The sequence below is a fragment of the Peromyscus californicus genome, unplaced genomic scaffold (assembly GCF_007827085.1).
Source record: "Peromyscus californicus insignis strain IS unplaced genomic scaffold, ASM782708v3 Scaffold_7__1_contigs__length_154581171, whole genome shotgun sequence".
Lineage (NCBI taxonomy): Eukaryota > Metazoa > Chordata > Mammalia > Rodentia > Cricetidae > Peromyscus > Peromyscus californicus.
Window position 1 is genome coordinate 50,941,544 of NW_026294595.1, and position 22,094 is coordinate 50,963,637.

Consider the following 22,094-nt stretch of genomic DNA (forward strand, 5'->3'; position numbering starts at 1 on the left):
GTGTGGTCAAGCTTTAGCACATGACCCCCACTGTTCCAGAAAGACTAGGTAGGTGCTCAGAAGTCGTCCTTTCAGTGAGCCCTCTTCACCTCAGGAATCTTAGAGGAAAACTGCCCCCAAAGTGGAGAAAACACCACAGCTTTCTGTTAGAGTAATAGGAGAAAAAAAAATAAATCCAGGAAGTGAATGTTGACTTCAGGCAGTTTAAGTTATTTTAGGAGATTACCACAACACCTCCGTGACCACAGGCAGGGAGGGGCAGCGACTGCTGTCAAATAAATGCCAGACACGATTTTCTAACTATCCTCTCCCCATGGCAAGACAAAGAGCTATGAACAGTTTTGATTCCTAAAAGCCAAATTTAATAAATTAATAACTGCATGCTAGGTAAAAATATAAATTTACAGCTGAAAACCAATAATTTAACAGAAAATACTGTGTGGTGCATTTTTATTGATAGGATAGCTTACTGAAGTAACAGAGCTGGAAACACATCTTGCCTTTGCTGAAGAGGAAATACTATGGTCGAGGAGAAGAAAGAGAAGCTGGAAAGGAGTGTGTGGAGTTGGAGTATGGTACAGTGATGGTGAGGTTACAGCCAGGGCACTGCTTATGCATGTGTGTGCGAGGGTGCAAGCATCAGAAACCGATGGCATGGACCCCAAAAGCGAAGTCATGACAGTTACTCTGGGAAGCATGCTGGGTGACAACCACAGACAACCCAGGACAGAGAGGCGGTGCAGGTACAAGTCTGTGATTCCTTGATGGGGGGTTTCCTCACCAAACAGGGTAATCATGCAGTAGCTTGAGTGTCTCTTAACATGATGAACAGCCAGGATGACCAGAACCGGAAGGCGTGTGCTCACTGTTTTACAAGGACAGCTGTGTGGTGCTACAGAAAAGACAGGGAGTTCCTTCATTTTAATCTGGGTATTTGGCCAAACCTCTAACCAAGGAACAATTCAGCTAGTGAAGCTAATTAAATTACTAGAAACCATTCCTTCATCTGTAAAACATGTCTTCCTTCCTCAAGTTAAAACTCTAGAATAAAATGTCTTCATTTTTGATAAGCAGCTCCACCACGAGTCTCTGATAGCGGATGTCGTTCAGGGCGGCCATTGGGTCTAGTTCTGGGGATCGCATGAGGGTTGGACCAAACACAATCCCAAGGTTCTCTGCACTCATCAGATTCTCCTTCTCGTGAAGGGTCACTCTGAAAACACAAGTGAAACAGAGTCTTCATCAAGTCTGAGCACCCATGAAAACCAGAGCCACAGCAAGGTCTGTGTCCACTAGCTAGCTCTCCCCAGTTATTTTCTGTGCTTCTCGTAAACTTCAAGGAACGTAACCTCATTTGAAGTAGGTCATGCTGATAAAGAATTCAAAGTCCCGGGGATTGCTGGGGCTCACATCTGGACTGTGTGCATTCAGATATTTGTGGATTCTCCTTCTAAGACATATTTCCAAAAATGGAGGAGGTGGAGGAGGAAGAGGTCGGCCCTCCCTTTCCTTTGGCTTTCTGGCTCCCCCTGGGCCTTTCTGCAAGTGAAATTTGAGTGTCTAGGCAAGTAGCTGTGAGAGCATGGAAGAGCAGCTCACAGTTAGGACAGTATATCTTGCTGTTACCCTATAGCTTCAGCACAGAGCATGTCACAGAGTATTTATTATAGAACATGTCACTACAGCCAAATATGAAGCAAACTTCAATTTACAAATGGCGTTAGTTGTGAGCATACTCAAAGACAGTGCTAACTCATGGTGCCTTTAAAGTGGGAAAGGCTGGGTGTGGTGGCTCACACCTTTAATCTTAGTACTACAGGCAGATCTCTGCGAGGTGGAGATGAACCTGGTCTATAGAGTAAGTTACAGGTCAGCCAGGGTTACAGAGGAAGACACTGTCTCAAAAACCAAAGACAAGAAGGAGGAGGAAGAAAGAAAAAAAGAAAGAAGAAAGGAGCAGGTATCCCAAGTGACTGAAATATGCATGTGCTTTTGGAAGATGCAAGCTTTGGGGCACATAGGATTTTTGTTTCTAATTGATTTTAGAATTTGAGGCCCTAAATCCATTGACATCATATGACTAAGAAATGTTTTATTTCAACTGGTAGAGATTGATCACCATCAATTATAAAACAGCTTAAACTCTAACTAAAAGTATTCCCCCCTCCTCCATCGCTGTTTATGCCACTTTCCACGGTTGGCACCAGCAGTTAAATGGCCTACCATCCTATACCAAGCTTGAAGTGCTTACTTGGAGCACTAAGCCAAGCCAAGTGAGTTGCCTTACAAACTGACAGCAGCAGCCCTTTCCCTTCTACACAATGTTCACCGACGTCTCAGAACACTAGCATACTCACAAGCAGGTCCTAGAACTGCAAGACATGGATGTCAGGATGAAGCTGGCATGTGGTACTGCAATGTACAATATTTTTAGCACCCTTTCCCAACTAACGCAATTTCTCACAAGACAATGCTGCTATGCACCTACGCATTCCCTCAAGAGAACATGTCCTTTCTTTCACCTTTTGCTTAATCTTAGTCTTGAGGTTTGGTTGTATCACAGCAGTAAGCTACAAGCTGCCACTTGCCTCTTGAGATGTGCCATGAGGTACCGGAGGGTTTCGCAGTGGGCAGGCGGCAGCAGTCTCAGAGCTTCGTGAAGGGTCTCCAACTGCTCATCAGGGTCCATCATTTCTACAACAGCAAGGAGAGATGCTCTAGCAGAAACCTGAGGTGAATGCTTATGGACTACTCTTCCATGATGCTTTTGTAAAGCAAGCAAAAATGAGTTCTCACAGAACCTTGCTCATAAACAGAACAGCTGTCCAAGGCCATCTTAGGTCCAGTGTGGGAACAGGGTTTAATGAGCTTCTCCCCCCCCCCCCCCCCACTTTTTGCAGTTGAGGAAAATGGACACACTAAATATCCAGAATGTAACTGTAACAAATCCAGGCACATGTACACATACAAATAAAGCCTTATACACTCTACTGAGTTCATCTGAGAACATTAAAGACATACGTATTGCTCAGAATATTTTAGAAACCCCCCTGTAGTATACAAGCCAGCCAGCCCACTACCTCTTGTGACTCCTGGCAAAATCTTACTGATAATATTTTTTTTCTTTTTTAAATGACATTGTTTTTCTTTGTAGTGTTATGGGCAGAACCCATGCCTCATAAATACTAGGCAAGTACTTTACCACTGAGCAATACCCCAGCCCTTTATCTTTCTAAGCCAAGAAAGTATCAGCTAACATTTGCTTGCTCTAATTATTATACTATGTGTTATATACCAAAATGAAGTCTCCCTTCAAAGCATGAGGACTCTAATTCTGAAGAACACACAGCAGGCAGTTCTAAGTGTGCTATGCCATGGTGGGATCCTGGGATCAGAGGCTCTTCCAAAGGAGGAGCATGAAGGGAAGCTCTCCATCTGGACATCTGAGATCTGCACTGGGGACTCACATGCCAGTCCGTTACTGTAAGAACTCTGCTCCACCTATCAATCATACCTGTAACACAAACAGCTGAAGAAGCCATTGCAATTCTGCACTCTTGAAAAACCACCACAGCACGTTCTCACTCTAGCTACAAGGAGTGCCTTAAATGCTGGGTCTCAGGCCAATCACAACGGGACCTCACTGTTGAGTCCTAATCAAGATGGCAGCCTTGAAACGCTGGGAAGGCTCCATCTGCTCAGCAGCCAATGTTTAACAGAGAAAGCTGAAACTCTGGTCTTTCTCCCGTATCCACAGCCCAGCTCAATGACAACGTAGACTATGTATACTGGTCTGGTAACGGCCAGTGCAGAACAAAGGCTGAGCTAAAGTATGGCAGAGCGGGCCCAATGATTCTCAGAATGTGACTAGTGATGGGCGCTTTTTAGTTCAAAAGAACCTTTGACTGCTTTGCAGCTTTGGTCCAAAGCTTCCTCAATTCCCATTTCATTTCTTTATAACAAAGAATGTGTTCTTTGCCTTTGCCATGATAGATAATGCATGACCTCCAAACTGTGGGGACTTTAAAGAGAATCTGTTCATAACAGCTATTTTCTCAGATGCTGAAATTCAGTAATTGAATTTCTAGAATAAGAGAAGGAAATTCTGTTTACTATGGAAGTTAGCTCTAATCACAGGGCTAAATTAATTTGAAATGACATGATTTCAGAAATTAAAAACAGATTTTTCTTTTTAACTTCTACAATTAATCTTGACCAAGAGAAGCTTGAGACAGTGGGAAGTTGTGACAGCACTAGTGTGCTGTGGGATGGTCTCTATGTCAAATGCTCTGATTGATCAATAAATAAAACACTGATTGGCCAGTGGCCAGGCAGGAAGTATAGGCGGGACTAACAGAGAGGAGAATTGAGAGAACAGGAAGGTGGGAGGAGACACTGCCAGCCGCCATGGTGACAAGCAGCATGTGAAGATGCCGGTAAGCCACGGGCCATCTGGCAAGGTATATATTTATAGAAATAGATTAATTTAAGATATAAGAACAGTTAGCAAGAAGCCTGCCACGGCCATATTTGTAAGCAATATAAGTCTCTGTGTTTACTTGGTTGGGTCTGAGCGGCTGTGGGACTGGCGGGTGACAGCTTTGTCCTGACTGTGGGCCAGGCAGGAAAACTCTAGCTACACTGGTGTGCTAGCACAGGGGAGCTTAGCTCTGTCTGGAGGGGCTGACAGTAAATACTGAGGCCGGTATCACACAGTCTACAGTACACAAGAGTGAGGCAGGCACTGAGAGACAGCCCGGAGGATGCACGTGCTGGGCGCTTGGCTTTTAAAGGTCAGGAAAAACCTCAGTATGAGGGAAAGGGCTTGAGTAAAGCCCCAGAAGAATGAAGGAAGGAGATGAGGAGGGAGACGTCCCAGCTGAGCTGTGTAATGTCCTAAGGGGCATGCCGGTAAGACTGCGGGGAAGGGGAGCAGGGATGGCCGCAGGAGAATGGAGGGGTGAAGTCAGGAAGGAAGACACCTTTTTCTCATGTCAGCTGTGGGCAATTCGGAAGATTTATGGAGAGAAACGGGAAGGTTATGAATGAAGACGGGCTGTATCTGATGCTCATTTAAGCATGCTATTTATTTATGCATTGATTTATTTGTGTGTGTGAGTATGTGTGGCACATGTGTGGAGGTCAGTTCTTTCTACCACATGGGTACTGGAGGTCAAACTCCGGCAATCAGCCTTGGTGGCAAGTGCCCGTTACCCACTGAGCCCTCACATGGCACTAATGTTATTTTCTCTGGTTCCCTTTCCTCTAGCTGCCATGCAGAGCACAGACTACAGAAGGGCAAGAACACAGCACAAAAACCATTTCGGGACCTAACACAAAAATCCAGGTCATGACAGCAGTTTGGCAGGTGAAGCAGTGTGAAGGATGAGAAACTGTTTTATTCCGAGTATATCTTGAAGGCAGAGTCCATAAGATTTCCTGATGGAGATGTCTAAGGAAAGGGAGACCAAAGAAAGATCAAGGTTTGGGTGCAGACAGCTGGAGTGGTAGAGAAGGTCTAGGGGACAGCTCTCTCCGAGATTTTCAGATGTACAAATGAATGCGCTGGCCTGGATGAACCCGCTGTTGCAGGAAGAGCTCCCCCCCCTCCCCCATTCCAACTGGTTCCAGCTGGGAACATGGCAAAATGCACTGAATACCTGACATCACACTGACCAAAGAGTCTTTCCTGGACATCAGCCCTCCTTTCCTCCCATGCACACAAGATTGCCCATTGTCAACTTTCTAGAAAACAAAACTTTTAGCCACAAGACTGTTACAGCATCATTTAAGAGGAAAACAGAAAAAAATGCAAGGTGTTCAGAGACAAATGGGCATTATCAGATTAGCTGTCATCAAATGTAAGAAGTCTGGCATGTGGAGGGCAGGAGGGCATCGAGACAGGCAGGTTTCTCTGTACGCAGGCAGGCTTTGTGACTGTCCCATCTGTCCACCATCAGTGGACTGGCTGTCTACAGAAAAGCAGTTAAGTGTGAAAGTTACTGGAAGTTTCAAGACAAGATTTAAGCTGGCAGTGGCCTTTAATCCCAGCACTCAGGAATCAGAGAAAGATGAATTTGAGTTCAAGGCTAGCCAGAATGAATTCCAGGACAGTCAGGGCTACACAGAGAAACTATGACTCAAACAAAACAAAACAAACAACAAAACAAAAACAAAAACAAAGAAAAACAAAACAAAACCAAAAAACAAAACAAACAAACAAAAAACCAACCCAAAACCAAAACCAGGAAAACCAACCAACCAACCAACACAACCTCCAAACTATGCAATGAATTAAAGGGAAAAGTCTAGCTATACAATCCCGTAGAATATTTATTTAATGACTTAAGTCTGTGCATTTCCAGGTCAAATTCCAAGCTTAATAGCTAACAAATATTTCACACCTATTACTTAAATGAAGGACTAATCCAGGCCTTGAGGAAAATAACACCAGAGGCATCAATCATGTCCTGAAGGTGCCAGTGCAGTGAAGAGACCAAGTCATGGCTACCGCCTGCCCATGATGGGAATGAGGCCCAGGGGTGGGAATGTAATGAAGGAGAAGGACCAGGAAGAGGGTCTTGGAAAGTGTGGACACTGAGAGCTAGGAAGCAAGCCCTCGGGGCCTGATCAAGATCTAATTAAGGAGTGTCTGGAGTGTGTATCGTTAATTCTCTATAGAGAAGTTCAGTGTGAGAGTAAAACTTCCCTAAGCTACAGGACTTAGCAAACTGCAGAGCAGAGGAGACCCAGAAAGTCCTCCCTGCCTGGCTCATCCAAGGCTGCACACTTAGGGAGTGATGTGGCTTTCTAAGATCTTCTGAAAGGAAGTGCTCAGACTCCTGGGCTGGGGACAGCCCCCACGTGGTTTCCAGCATGGTCTGAGAGTGCTCATATAGGTGCTGGCTTTCTGACAAGACCCCATAGCAAGGCTCGCCTCTGGGCCTCTGTTCTAGAGCAACAGAATCTCCACTGGGAAGAGAGTGAAGAGGAAGGTGGCAGACTCAGAGCTCAGGGGCCATTTCCAATTTTAGAGGCTGTGCAGCCGGCAGAGGCAGGGTGATCTGACTCTCCTACACTAGCATCCCTTCTCCTGCCCTCAGCCTCTCACCTCAGCTGTCACACTGGGACTTTGAGGAAAGCTGTTCACAGCTTTTGCAGAAATAAAGCTTTAACATAAACTATGATTTCTGTTGTGAAGGGATGGTAAACAATGCCAGAAATTTCTAGGGGGTAAAAACTGAGGGACTTTTTAAAAAGCCAAGAGTTAACCACACTAGGAAGTATCACCTAATCCTGCCCATCTCCTCTCCATCATATGTCTTCTCCTGATTCCTGCAGAAGCTAGGCAGGGTGCAGAGTGGAGACAGCAAGGGCCTCAAGGAGAGAAGGACAAGCAGGTTGGGGTGCAGGACCACCTCTAGCAATGGGACCTTGGCCAATTTAGGGCCTGGCTCATGGCAGGCACCTCAGGTGCACCCCTGTAATTGGCAAGGCCTTTGGTCTTCCTTCTGCTTTTCTGAGGGATGCCTGTGTCCACACACCTACAGCAAGAAGCTGTAGATTATAGTGGGAAAGGACACTGCTCCACCGCCATCAGCATCCGACAGGAACCACACACTTACATGAGGCACAAGGAGGGCGCCAGGGGCTCTGGTGTCACACACGTCACTTACTAGTTTAGACTATACAGGAGGCATGTATTTATTTGTCTCAAAAATGTGAGGGAAAAGAGGGTTTGCTGATTTCAGACAGGAAGGCTTCCCAAACAAATCCCACAGTAATGGCAAATAGTTTGGAAGAAAAACAAAGCGAAAGATTTTCCTGGCAGTAAGGGTGGGGTGGGGAAAGGTGAGGTCGTGAGAGCCTCAGTGAGGCCCAAGGCCTCAGAATCTGACAAGCGGCTTGGGTGTTACCAGATAGGGTGTGGGGTTGAGAACGGGGCTGTGAGTCACTGCTCTGGCCTGTCTTGGCTCATCTGGACAAAGCAGGTGTCATTCCTTCCCCAGCAGCACAGCAGCAGGAACAGGCACCTGTCTACCTACTGTCATACTGCGGCAGGGCTGTGCAGGCTGGTGAGTACCCTGCACCTGTCTACCTACTGTCATACTGCAGCAGGGCTGTGCAGGCTGGTGAGTACCCCGCACCTGTCATGCAGCAGGGCTGTGCAGGCTGGTGAGTACCCTGCACCCGTCATACTGCAGCAGGGCTGTGCAGGCTGGTGAGTACCCTGCACCCGTCATACTGCGGCAGGGCTGTGCAGGCTGGTGAGTACCCCGCACCTGTCATGCAGCAGGGCTGTGCAGGCTGGTGAGTACCCTGTACCTGTCATGCAGCAGGGCTGTGCAGGCTGGTGAGTACCCTGCACCTGTCATGCAGCAGGACTGTGCAGGCTGGTGAGTACCCTGCACCTGTCATGCTGCAGCAGGGCTGTGCAGGCTGGTGAGTACCCTGCACCCGTCATACTGCAGCAGGGCTGTGCAGGCTGGTGAGTACCCCGCACCTGTCATGCAGCAGGACTGTGCAGGCTGGTGAGTACCCTGTACCTGTCATGCTGCGGCAGGGCTGTGCAGGCTGGTGAGTACCCTGCACCTGTCATACTGCAGCAGGGCTGTGCAGGCTGGTGAGTACCCTGCACCTGTCATACTGCAGCAGGGCTGTGCAGGCTGGTGAGTACCTTGTACCTGTCATAATGCAGTAGGGCTGTGCAGGCTGGTGAGTACCCTGCACCTGTCATGCAGCAGGACTGTGCAGGCTGGTGAGTACCCTGCACCTGTCATACTGCGGCAGGGCTGTGCAGGCTGGTGAGTACCCTGCACCTGTCATACTGCGGCAGGGCTGTGCAGGCTGGTGAGTAGTCCTGCACAGAGGACACGCGTTCTAGTCTGGTGCCCATCAGCTGAGGACTGCCTGCAAACTCCCTAGACAATCACCATCAGCACTGAGTCCATCCTAAGATGGCCGCAGTTCAATCCCCAAGGCAGGCCAAGAGCCACCCATGTTTTCTATCTTCTCATCAGGCTTTCCCATGCTGTACCGGATCTCTCACTGACGCAGGAGAATCAGAGCTCCAGGAGACTAACCATCAAAGGCCAACAAAAGCTCTGAAGAGAAACTAAATCCAGAACAAAGGCTGCCACTGCATTGTGAAAGTCCAAGTGAAGAAGCCAAGCAGAGGAATCACTACGTTACTAAGGAAGTGACGTTATTATTTAAAGATGGGGAGGCCATCTGGGTTTAAAGATAGAAACAAAATGACAGGAATAGACTATTTTTTCTTTAAAAAAGCGACACCAACACCTAAAATCTGTTAAGATCTCCCTTCTTTAAAGGTGAGATGTGAATTGCAGGTATGAATTTTGAAACAGAAATAAAATTTTGCAAATGAGCCATTTTCTTCTCAACTAGAATTAAAAACCAAAATCTAGAATTTTGGCTGAGGAGTAGTGAGGCCCCAGTTCAGTTTCTCAATTCTGAAAACAAAGCAAAACTAAACAAACTCCACATTCCTAGAAGAGTAACTGATGGGCTAGAGGCAGTCTGTGAACTCTGAAGGTCTGAGCATTTGGGGTAAGTACCGAAACTGACAGGAACGTTTGCTGAATCAAACTGGACAGCAGTCTTGCTCTGGCCTTCATTTACCAAATATGGGTCCATGTCCAGGCAGCACTGGTACAGATTATTTTGGAAAAGTAGCACAGTACAAACTTGGAAGGGTAGAAGGCCTGGATAATCTGGCTAGGGAAGTGTAAACGCTTGCAGACACACAGTCCGATGTGGAGACAGCTGCAGGGACATGCTGCAGGGGACACGCTGCAGGGGAAGCAGTTACTCAGAAGAGGCAGCTTGTCGGGTGGGAACTCACTCACTGGTACTTACTGGCAGACTCTATGAACTTGGGGTAGGCATCATACGTGATGAGAGGAATTGGCAGATCCCTGAAGTACAGTTTAAGTGCACCAGTGATAATGTTGATATCTTCATACATGTTCACAGAAATATCCGCCTTTTCACCATCTTTTAAAAGAAAACAAACAGTCAACGCTGAATTCACAGCCAGTATCATTTTAACATGATTTGTTCATGATTATATTTTAGAGTCAGGCAACACTTCAGGTTTGTTTTTGGTTTGGTTTTCCATCAGTAAGTATTTTAGGCTAGCTGTGTAGAAGTTGGTGGAGATGCATCATGCCGGGACTAGACAAGTGTACACTGGAGTGGCTAGCTTAACCTCTGGCTATGATGTTTTTACTTGTCAGTTAAGTGATTTTTATCTTAAAATAAAATAAAAAAACGTATTTTCATTACTAGCAACCAACATTCTAGTTTATAAGACAAAATTCAGCATGAAACATGATCTATACTAGTGACCCACTTTGGTAAAACAGCAAGTAATTTTTCAGATTTTTCTCTTCTTAAGCTACTTATTTTTCCTTGTTCAGCTGTACGTGTGTGTGTGTGTGTGTGTGTGTGTGTGTGTGTGTGTGTGTGTGTGTGTGTATGTGTGTGTGTGAGAGAGAGAGAGACAGAGAGAGAGACAGAGACAGAGGGGGGGCAGGGGAGGGACTGGAGTGGAAATAATTTTACATTTCATAGTGGCCTGACAATTCCCAGGGGAACAATGCAGTGTTGCTTTCCTTTTGTTTTATGGAAACTCAATTTGCAGAAGAGAGCACAGGCCAGGCCTGCCAACCCAAGTTCAATGCCCAGGACCCACATGGTGGGAGGTGAGGGCCTACTCCTTCAAAGTGTCCTCTGACCTCCACACATGTACCACCCCCTAATACATAAATGTAAAATTAACAATGATGATGATAAAAGGTCCCTTGTTTTATTCACCTGGCTTCACAGAATTAACATCTGGATCTTGCCTAACCAAGCCTTATGAGTAAACGAGACAGTGAGAAACAAAAAAGCTAAGCAAACAAAACGCCCACAAGCCCCAAGAAAATGTGCCAAGATTCTGAGTGTTGAAGTAAGAAGAGGTACCATAGAATGGAAGACCATTTAGAAGTGTTGGGCACTCAGATTCTGAAGCAAGACTGTCTTCAGAGAGTCCTCCAGTGCTGTCCTGTGTTTAATAAAATCTGACTCGTGGGCTGGGGAGATGGCTCAGCAGTTAAGAGCACTGGCTGCTCTTCCAGAAGACTGGGGTTCAATTCCCAGCAACCACATGGCAGCTCACAACTGTCTGTAACTCCAGTTCCAGGGGATCTGACACTCTCACAAGACATACATGCAGGCAAAACACCAATGCACATAAAATAAAAATAAACAAAAAACTCAACTTGTACCTATTCAAGACTTAATTAGTATCATTTCCTTGCTAGATATTTGTGCATGTCTTCATGCCTATGTGTGTGCATAGGTGAACAGATTTTAGTAATGAGAAAAAATGTTAGTAAGCTACAAAAGACACACACAAAAGAAACCATCAATGCATAGTGACAGAAGTCAGTCTATAATGCCTTCATGACATACATTATAACTTGAAAAGACAAAAAGGTTTGTGATTACCAAGTATTTGAGGGAAGAATGGACACACAGGTAGAGTTTGAGGACTTTCATGTTAGTGAAATTATTCTGTATGATACTGTGATGTAGACAGAGGACATCCCAGTGTAAACTCTTTTAGTTAATGATGTATCAATGTTGGGCTATCAATAACAACAAATACACAATAGTAATTCAAGATGCTAAACCAGGCAGGGTGGGGCATGCTTGGATCTGGTGTTCAGGAGGTGGGGGCAGGAAGGTCAAGAGTTCTAGACCAGCCTGGGTTAACATAGTGAAACTGTCTCAAAAAACAAAATCAAGTTAGTAACGGGAATTTGGGAATCGGTGCCAATGGAAAGGATTGCACAGGAAATTGTTGTACTTTCAGTTAAGATTTTCTGAAACTCTAAAACTACTCCATAAAAGCCCATACAAAAATAATCCAGACTCTTTGAAGCTGCAGAGTCCTGCAGCCTTTCTGAGCTCACAGTCGATTCTGAGTCTGCTTCTGAGTACTTCTTTCATGCAGGGTAAGGCCATGCACAGGACAGGACAAAGCAGGATAGAGTACTTTCTGGAAACAAAAGGCAGTGTCCCCTGGGGAAACTTATTTATTTATTTTTGAGACAGAGTCTCTCTACATAACCCTAGCTGTCCTGGAACCTGCTACATAGACCAGGTTGGCCTGGAACTCACAGAATCCACCTGCCTCTGCCTCCTGAGTGCTGGAATTAAAGATGTGAGTTGCTATGCCCAACTCTAAACCTGAATTTTGTTTTGTTTTGTTTTTCAAGACAGGGTCTCTGTGTAGCCCTGGCTGTCCTGGAATTTGCTATGTAGACCAGGCTGTCCTTGAACTCAGAGGTCCAGTTGCCTCCGCCTCCCACGTGCTGGGATTAAAGGTGTGCGCCACCATAAACCGGTTCTAAACCTGAATTTAATAAGAACATACGCATAACTGTCTTCCATTTGTCTCACTTTAAAGTGATTTCTGTTCAAAGTAATATAGACAACCTGGAATGTGAAATCCAGGTCCTGCACTTTACTAGCAGAGTGAGAGCTCACTGGCACTGTCTATAACATCTTTGTTCTCTGATTCTTTCTTTCCTTTTCAGCTCTCGGCTCCCCATCCACATGTTCTGGGATCTTGGGGTGAGGCTCCACCACGGCTTGTCAGTGTACCCTCCATATGCTGTTTGTAGTCGCACCGAAGACAGAATGGAGCAAAGCTGTAATAGCACCTGCCGACGTTACTGTAGGTAGTGCTCCAGCTGCTGATCGTCTCCCATCTCCTAGGCGAGGCAAGACTTCCCCAAACTTGCCTTTACCTTGATTTTGGACTAAAGAGACCATGACAGCACTCTGTGGGCCCTATCTTCCTCCTTCTGCAATTTCATTATTTGAAAGCTAAGCTTCCTGGAACTGATCATTCTTGGTTACCTCATTTTACTTGGTTATTTATTTGATACCTGCTTTGAACATTCAGAGATTTGGGCAGCATTTATGTGCAGGACTGATTTAAATGACCTGCACTACTGGTTCTTCCACACCGGTGTTAAAACTCTTTATAGAATTCCTACAGTTGACCTGCAGGACGAGTCCTGGAGGAGGTTCAGAATAGTTCCCAAAGCCCTGGCCATGGGAACCAAAGAAACCATCGGGGACTTTAAAACCTGTTAGCAGTGTTACAAAAAGGTGTCGCGGTGTTAATGAAAGGAAAATGTGTCACTAAGTTGCTTTCTGTGGTTAATGTGATCTCCAGTTTCTTTGCCAGTGTTTATGGAGTTTTGAATATCATGACTGCAGTCTGGGAGTGGTCAGGCTTAGTAGCTGCCTTTCAGATAAAGGAAAGGCCTCTTCTGGTATGGATTCAGGATGTTCCTTGATGTGTCTCTGTATACAACACATCATTACTTTACCTTCTTTGCTTGCATACAACACTCAGGCTGGCCTACATTCTCCCTTGCAGGTTGATAATACTTCACTACTTCCGTTTTCTGCTTTTGTGGCTTATGAGAGGACTGCCAGCAGAAGCGTATGACACACTAGAAGTGTACTACTCATTTTCGGGGGGGGGGGGGGGCTGGGCCACATTGGGAGAGAGAGCACTTGCCAGCACATGAGGCCCTGGGTTCAATCCACAGTGCCCCCCCCCCCCCCCCCCCCCCCCCCCCCAGCAAAGCAAAGAGGCATTTAAAAAGATCACTGATTTAGCCGGGAGGTAGTAGCTGTGGTGTGGACCTTTAATCCCAGGACTCAGGAGGTACAGGCAGGCAGATCTCTTAGTTCAAGGTCAGCTTGGTCTACAGAGTGAGTTCAGGACAGCCAGAGCTACACAGAGCAACCCTGTCTCAGAAAAACAAACAAAAAACCCCCCACCAACTTTGTATTTAAGAAAACAGCTTTTCTTTGGTGCTACCTTATTCTAGTACACACAGGCAATATAAACTGGATGGCCATGGAACAAATCAATCAAAACTAGCCCCTCCCCCTAAGAGAGGGTTTCTGTGTGACCCTGGCTGTCCTGGAACTCACTCTATAGACCAGACTGGCCTTGAACTCAGAGATCCACTTGCCTCTGCCTCCTGAGTGCTGGGAACAAAGGTGTGCAAAAACCACATCCAGCACAGATCAAAACTTAAATGTTATTTTTAATGTCTGATTAATCTGGCCATGTGGCACATACCACAAATCCCAGCATGGGGAAGCAGAGGCAGGGGAATCTCAAGTTTGAGGCCATTCAGGGTTATCAGGAAGATCTTACCTCCCCCGCTTTGCACAACATAAAACAAAACAAACAGCCCACGGGGCTTCCCACAGTGGGCAGGACTGAGGCCACAGCTTCAGCTCCCCCAGCCTTCTGGCTCCTGTATGTGAGTCAGTCAACAGGGGCCTGGGGACTAGAGCTCCCAGGAAGGCTGAGTGGGTTCACTCAGGCTGGGACAGGCGAGATGACCGCACCCTCTCCCACCTTTTCTGTGGTTTGGTAAATTTAATTCACCTCTGTTTGTGATAAAATTGGACCAGTCTTAGATATTCAAATGCTGATGATACAGCTTCATGTTTCTTTCTCACCAGGAAATTTGACCCTTTTAGGTAGCCGATGCAAAGGTAAGAAGCTATAAGTTGACTTTTGCTGTTGTTTTGTTAGGCTTAATTTTTTCAGACAGGCTGGGCTCAGATTCACTGTGTACCAATCATGACCTTAACCACCTGATCCTCCTGCTTCCCTCGAGTGCTGGGATCAAAGGTGTGTGCCACCGTGCCCATTGGGATCTTTTGCAGACTATGATAATCATCAGTCAACTGTGACCTGCAGAGCGCGACTGCCCCAGGTATGTGACGTCTGTGCTGAAGACATACCTCTATCAAAGGCCATCTTGACGTCTTCAATCAGGTCACTGAACCCAGAGACTCGGTACAGTCCTTCAGAGTTAAGACCTGCAATAAATCAGTAAGGCATGGGAACTAAGTTTCTATTCATTTGCACCTTTCCTTAATACTTGAACTTCTCTCCATACCTCAAGCTGGACAAGTGATGTATCAGAAAAAAATAATAAACCACATGCGATTAGAAGTCTTTTCCCACTTTCCTCCTAAAAGGAGTCTGTTTCACTCAGTTTTTACTTCTGACCCACTGTCACCTGGATATTTATAATTTGGCCATCATGTTGCCTAATTAGATCGGGTGACATTAAATCTTGAGGGAAATCACTCATCACCCGATTCTATCATAAAGTCTTTTACATAATGGAAGATGGAGAGTCGGAACCAGCAGGCCTGTGGCAGTTTTCCCTAGTGGGTAAGAATAATTAGGGTGCAGCTCAGGTTTCTGGTCTTCGTGTTTTAATAGGGCATTTCTGCCTTTGCTTCCTGGCCTGAGTAGGATTTAAAACCTGAAAGGTGAATTAATCTCTGCACAGAGATCTTTGCAGACTGCACACATCATCCATTAATGTATCCTAAATATGACTTTCCTAACTGCTTAAATGTTCCTTGAAATCAAGCTGTTTATTAGCACACTGCAGACTTGGAGAGTCGATGTCTTCTGACACCTTTCTCCCCACCACTGAAGACAACAGCTGCACCAAACGAGGGACCAGAGGGGAGGGAGGGAGCAGCCGCACCGGAAACACCTCACCTCTGGATTCGATCTCCCGGATGCACATGTCCACCACCATTGGCCGCTTGGTGATGTGCGCTTTGACGAGTGTTGTAAGGTCACAGCTGTACACCTTCTTCACATGCTTCAGGTCTGGCTTACAGTCATTTGGGACCATCTTGGAACACTGCTTGTGAACATTCAACCCACAATCTGTGAAAGAATGAAGGAAAAAGCCATGATGATTTTCAGTCTGACATTCTGGAGCATTTCTTTGAGCAGAAGACACTTGGTGTGAAGTGCAGCTCCTCCAAGGAGATGGACAGCAGCCCCTCTCAGAACAGTATGAGTAGAACTCGGAGGCCAGGATTTTCTTTCTTTTTAAGATAGTCTCATTATGGAGCCCTGGCTGGTCTGGAACTCTCTACATAGACCAGGCTGGCCTCTAGATATCTGCCTGCCTCTGCCTCCTGAATTCTGGGACTAAATGCATGTGCCACCACACCCAAAGAGGCCAGGATTCTTGCTAATAAGAATTACTGTTAATAAGAATTACATAACTTCATTATTTAACTTCCCGAATGACCCCAGAAGAAGCAAAAACAAAATCGAGATGTGTTCCCCACACCCAAACCAGTGTTAAAGAATTATACGTAACAGAATGTCACACCACCAATGCTAAGATTTGAGTCTGTTTGTTTTCATCATAATTCTTATGACATGTTGAAAGGTGTGGCCTTTTGAGAGATGCAGGGCCCTTTTCACGTATAGGTCAGTGTTGCTGTGAAGAGGCCTGTGGGAGAGAGTTCTCTCTTCTGCCTTCTCTTGACTTTCCACCCTCCGCCATGGAGGATAGAGCCAGGAGCCCCTGCCAGATGCTGGTACCTTGAACTTTCTACTTCAGAACTCTGGTATCTAACACTTGCTCGTTGTAAGTGATCTAGTGGGAGGTTCTTTGATAGAGCGGCACAAGATGGACCAGTCAGATGACTCAAGAAAATTTACATCTACTCTAAGTAGCAATTGTATTTCAAATCACTTGATATAAACTGGAATTGGACACCCAAAATAAGAGTATTCAAGGTCCGTTTAAAATGAATCTGTTCCTATTTATATCTATTTATAAACCCTTTTTATAGGTAAGAGTACATATACTTTCTTGGGTAGTCTAAAATAGCCATTACCATTCTTTTTACTATGATTAGTAGGTAACATTTATGGAGGACTTAATATTATTGCCAAGTACCATTCCAAGTGCGTTGTCTTTATTATTTCCTTTAAAACCACAAAGACCTATCAAATAGCTACTTTTTTTTTTTCATTTCCTACTTATATCTGAAAAAACCAAGTTAAGGGATTTATCCAAGGTACATAGTGTTGCTGATCTCGGCCCTAAGGTGACACTGGAGCCCTCAAGTCTCCATGTTGGATTGCTCTACTGATGCTATTCCTCTGGTTTTGCAGGGTTCTAACATCTTGGGCACTGGAACCCAAGAACTTCCTGGTTAATGTTCAAGATCCCTTTTCAATAGTAAGAGTACAGTGAAGTTTTATAAGGGATGAAGAAGAACAAAAGTGTTCTGCTAAATTAGACTAAAGTGATAAAATATACTGAATAAATAATTCAACTAAAATAAACGCCATCTTTATGTTTTAGAAAATATAACCTTTCTGTTTGTTAAGTTAAAACTCTCATCAGGACCTCTTACAAAACTAGCTAAAATGAAGTAGATGCAGCTCACGGCCAGGCCTTAATGAAATCGTCTTGAGAAACCCAGAGTGCCTTGGCAGCTGCCTCGGCTCTTGGGCAGTTTCATTTTGCTGTCATCTGCAGTATGATGGAGAGGGTGACATTTCTAGGAACTGAGCTACTGTGCTGGAGGGAGCTGGGTCCTTGCACATGTGGGCCTAACTGAACATCCCAGAGAGGGCAACACCGCTGTGACTCACGTCCAAATACTGTCACCACTCAGGACATAAAGGTTCCCAGACCAAAGTCCTCAATCTACCACCTGAAGAAATGAGGCAGCACTGATCCACATAGTTAATCAAGGCCCCCAAAACGGCATGACCAAAACTAAGACCCTCTCAACATCTTACATGAGAGATTTCTAATTTGACCATAAGGCAAACCAGTGGCTGAACAAATATACAGCGAGAAGACCCCTTTCCTCTAAACATTCACATGTTCTAGAGGACTTGTAAAAGTTAGTGTTTGTTATAGAATCTATGAGCTATGTTATCTGGAGTGAGGTATCACACTGTTTGTGTTTAGTTACATAAAACAGTAAGAAGCGTGCTTCTTTTTGCATTGTGCAAGCCTTGGTGCTCCCGTATGGACAGAGCTCTGGGTAGTAATGTGTGCTGGCTGAAGTTAGAGCCTTTTCAAGGCAATGCTGCACAGTGTGTCACAGAATGGTCATCACCAGCTGACGGTGAGACTAAACAGAACTCAAGGTCCTAAGATGGGTCTGAGTCACTAGGGTTGGAGACTTCATATCTACACTGTTCTTCATACACTTCATTTAGAGAAAAGCACCTTCAAGTAACTAAATGTGTTCTTTCTGAATTCACCAAATTTGGTGAGCTTTCAATGAATTTCCCTTTCAGACATCTTACCAGTCTCTTACTCTACCCTCTGAGATCTCAGCAGCAAAAACGAACCCCTTCCTGTCTACGGGTATCTCAGGCCCTGTTCTCTTTTTCTATGTTTAACGGTGTTGGGTCCCACCCCTTGCACATGTCAGGCAGGGGCTCTACCATTCAGTTGACTTTATGTATTTTTCCCACGTTGGAACTGTGTGACTTCCGGGCTTCAGCACCACTGATTCCTTCCCTTGTTCTGTTATCCAATCCATCGCACAGGTATCCTCTCACGTATCAGTTTCCAGTTGCCAGGATTTTCTTCAGTTCTTTTTACAGCAGTATTTCTTTTCTGACAATTCTCATGTTTTCAAGAATGTTTGACTAGAGCATTTTATGACAGCTGCTTTTCTTGTCTGGTAATCCCAACATTTCAAGTTTTGAGTTTAGGCTTTCCTGGTTCTCAGTAGAATAAGTAATTCTGAACTACATCTTGGCTACTATAAATGTTTTGAGTACAGCGTCTCTTTAAATCTCCAATTTTGCCGGGCGGTGGTGGCGCACACCTTTAATCCCAGCACTAGGGAGGTAGAGGCAGGCAGATCTTTGTGAGTTTGAGGCCAGCCTGGTCTACAGAGTGAGATCCAGGAAAGGCGCAAAGCTACACAGAGAAACCCTGTCTCAAAAAAACAAAAACAACAACAACAACAACAAAAAATCTCCAATTTCAGCAAGTTCTACTTTAAACTTACAATGCCAGGCCTGGCTGACTTTTGAAGATAAAATGTTTACCTAGTCTATGAAACACTTTGTGTGTGTGTGTGTGTACCACAGGTGTGCAGCTGGAGAGCAGATGGTGGCACTGGATCCCCTGTATCTGGAATATAGAGTTACAGGCTGTTAAGAGCTGCCCCATGTGGGTGCTGGTATCTCAACTCCTGTCCTCTGGAAGAGCAAGAAGTCACTTAACTGCTGCGCCAGCTCTCCAACCGCAGGAACTTTCTCTCTTTATTCTAGCTCTCAAAGTTTTCTCATGGTTAATGCAGATATCTTGTCATAACTTAATTTTTTGTGTATGGTAGTAGGTGTTGTAATTATTGAAGAAAAAAAGTGAAACGCCTATAGCCAGCTAGAAAACTCTTTTAAAGTGTATTAAAAGTCTGGAATTTAGTAATAGTGTGGCTGTGCCTTGTACTTCATGTATAACATAGGTCACAGGCAAACTTGTGGAGAGAGCCTGGAACAAGCCATCAATGCACAGATGAGGAGGATGAGCCCCACGTGTGTTCAGGCTACTGCGCTACAAGAGCAGAGCTGCACTGGCCTGCACAGTGACCAGCCTGTGCTCTGCTCATCCACTCCCTCCTTTTTCTTGTCCACAACACACTGCACACTCCGAATACTTGTTTCAGCACAGTCTTTTGTTAATAGTGTGTACCGTACTAGTACAAAGCCTTGACTTTAAAAACATGTTGCTATATTTCACCCGTGCCTGGCTTGCGATTATCTTTGCTTGGTCTTGGAGGGCTTTTAAGAAGCAGTAATAAGCCGGGCAGTGGTGGCGCACGCCTTTAATCCCAGCACTCGGGAGGCAGAGGCAGGCGGATCTCTGTGAGTTCAAGGCCATCCTGGGCTACCAAGTGAGTTCAGAGAAACCCTGTCTCAAAATCAAAAACAAAAACAAAAGCAAAAAAGAAGTTAAAAAGCAGTAATAAAACCTAGACATTATATTCTTGTTTCTTAATTATTTAAATAAGAATACTCATAAAAAAATGAATAATTATCTTCTAAAATGTACATTACCATAATTCTGTTAACCTTTAATCTACCATTATAATGTAAATGAATGATGTTGGTTATTTACTTCAAAGCATGGCTCTCTGTGCTTTCTACAAGTGCAGCATGCACGTGTATAGAAAAGTCGGTGCATACAAAATCAGATAGCCTGAGGCTGGGAGTCTAAGAAACATAGGTGTTTTAAGAAAATATAGACTAAAGAGTAATGTAGATTCCTTATTGATCTTTTCCTATCTGTTGAATATTTCTTTTTTTTTTTTTTTGGTTTTCCAAGACAGGGTTTCTCTGTGTATCCTTGGCTGTCCTAGAACTCACTCTGTAGAAACCCTATCTCGGCCGGGCGGTGGTGGCGCACGCCTTTAATCCCAGCACTCGGGAGGCAGAGCCAGGTGGATCTCTGTGAGTTCGAGGCCAGCCTGGGCTACCAAGTGAGTTCCAGGAAAAGGCACAAAGCTACACAGAGAAACCCTGTCTCGAAAAACCAAAAAAAAAAAAAAAAAAAAAAAGAAACCCTATCTCAAAAAAACCAAGAGATGACGGAAAACTTTCAAAGGATAAATATAAGACTGTTGGTGCCATATACATGTTTTGATATGATATGTGGATGCATCAAGTTTTATGCTTGGGTTTCCATTTTTGAGGTTATACATGGGGAAGGATATGAAAAAACGTATTTTTTTCTTCTTTCTGTAGCACTGAAGATTGAACCAGGGCTCTGTGTAGGCTGGGCAAATGCCTACCACTGAACGACATCTGCAGCCAATAAATTTTATTGTTAAATGTACCTCTCTGGTATTTTCCACTATGAAAGATATTCATTATTTTTAATTGTGTCTATGTGTGTCTCTGTGTGGGTATGTACATGTTCCTGCAGGTGCTTGCAGAGGTCAGAGGTGTTGGATGCCTGAAGTTACAGGCAGCTGTGAGCCCTGATGTGAATGCTAGGAGCTGAACTCAGGTCCTCTGCAAGAGCAGTACATGCTTTTAACTGCTGAGCCATCTCTTCAGTCCCTACCCCCTATTAAAAGTGACTATCTCACGTTCTAATAGGCATCACAAGTCATCATTTTCAAAAGCAAATTAAGAGAAATGGCGTATGCCTTGGAATATTTATAAAAATATTACTTTCAACCAAAAGAGGCTACATGAAAATTTTTAAAGGGATTCTTCAAATTCTCGCCAACTTTTAAGGAAAACCACTACTGTTAGGTGTAGCCAGTTGAGGCACTAATAAAAGTAGAGTTATTTTTTTCTCTCTTCAAACTAAAAGTTCAGTATCTGTATACTTAAAATAACTTCTGTTATTAGGAGAAAACTGCTATTTCTCGTTTGAGGGCAGAAATGACAATAATAGTGATGAAAATATTAAAGGATCTTCATAGTTTAAAACTCAGCTCAAATGTCTGCTTTAAAACAAGTATCATCCTTCCTTTTTTCTTAGGGTATTCTGTCAAGGCTAAAATAAATACAATTTAGGAATTCTGGTAGTATAATTTCTTTTTGGGAATAACATTTCCTTGGAGAGGGATATCTGATAAATTTCAGTGATTACATAAGGACAGCAGAATCTAGAAACTTACATTTCATGATTTTAAAAAGTTTGGGAAAATTAATCATTTGAATGAGCATCCTTTGAGTGTGTGTGTGTGTGTGCGCGCGCGCGTGCATGCATCTGTGTATGACTGATTTATTGGTAGACCTTCATACAGAATCCAGACTGGTTTTGAACTCATAATCCTTCTGACTTTATCTCAAATGCTGTACAGGCATATCTACAAAGCCCCTGGTGTCCCCAAAAGGGACTATTATTCCACCTACCACAGTAAGTTTGTGCTGTCTATAATCTTCATTATTTGAATTCTGTTTTAGATAAAGTAGGAGGCTCAAAGGCCAGATGAGTCCTAGAGTCACTTTAGATCTAAAATCCTCACTGTCAATACAAATGTAATTGGTTATCAAAACAGAACTAATGTGAGTCTAAACTGTCTTCTCCTCCTCCCTCCTCCTCCTCCTCCTCTTCTTCTTTTAAAAGAAGAGCGTCACTGTGTAGCTCTGCCTGACCTGGAACTCACTATATAGATCAGGCTAATCTTAAACTCAGGTCACTGCCTCCTGA

General features: G+C 44.5%; 1 protein-coding gene across 6 annotated transcripts in view; it reads right to left on the bottom strand.

The window, feature by feature from the left end:
* Positions 1 to 433: 433 nt before the first annotated feature.
* The window catches only part of Chn1 (chimerin 1), a 153,582-nt gene continuing 131,921 nt past the window's right edge, over positions 434 to 22,094 (bottom strand). For all 6 annotated transcript variants that reach the window (XM_052725346.1, XM_052725345.1, XM_052725344.1 and 3 more), the window contains 5 exons: positions 15,638 to 15,811; positions 14,860 to 14,937; positions 9,880 to 10,017; positions 2,589 to 2,694; positions 434 to 1,213 (listed from right to left, as the gene is read on the bottom strand). In XM_052725346.1, the coding sequence (XP_052581306.1) occupies positions 1,042 to 1,213; positions 2,589 to 2,694; positions 9,880 to 10,017; positions 14,860 to 14,937; positions 15,638 to 15,811 (668 nt within the window). In that variant the 3' untranslated portion in view covers positions 434 to 1,041. The remainder of the gene's footprint in view (positions 1,214 to 2,588; positions 2,695 to 9,879; positions 10,018 to 14,859; positions 14,938 to 15,637; positions 15,812 to 22,094) is intronic.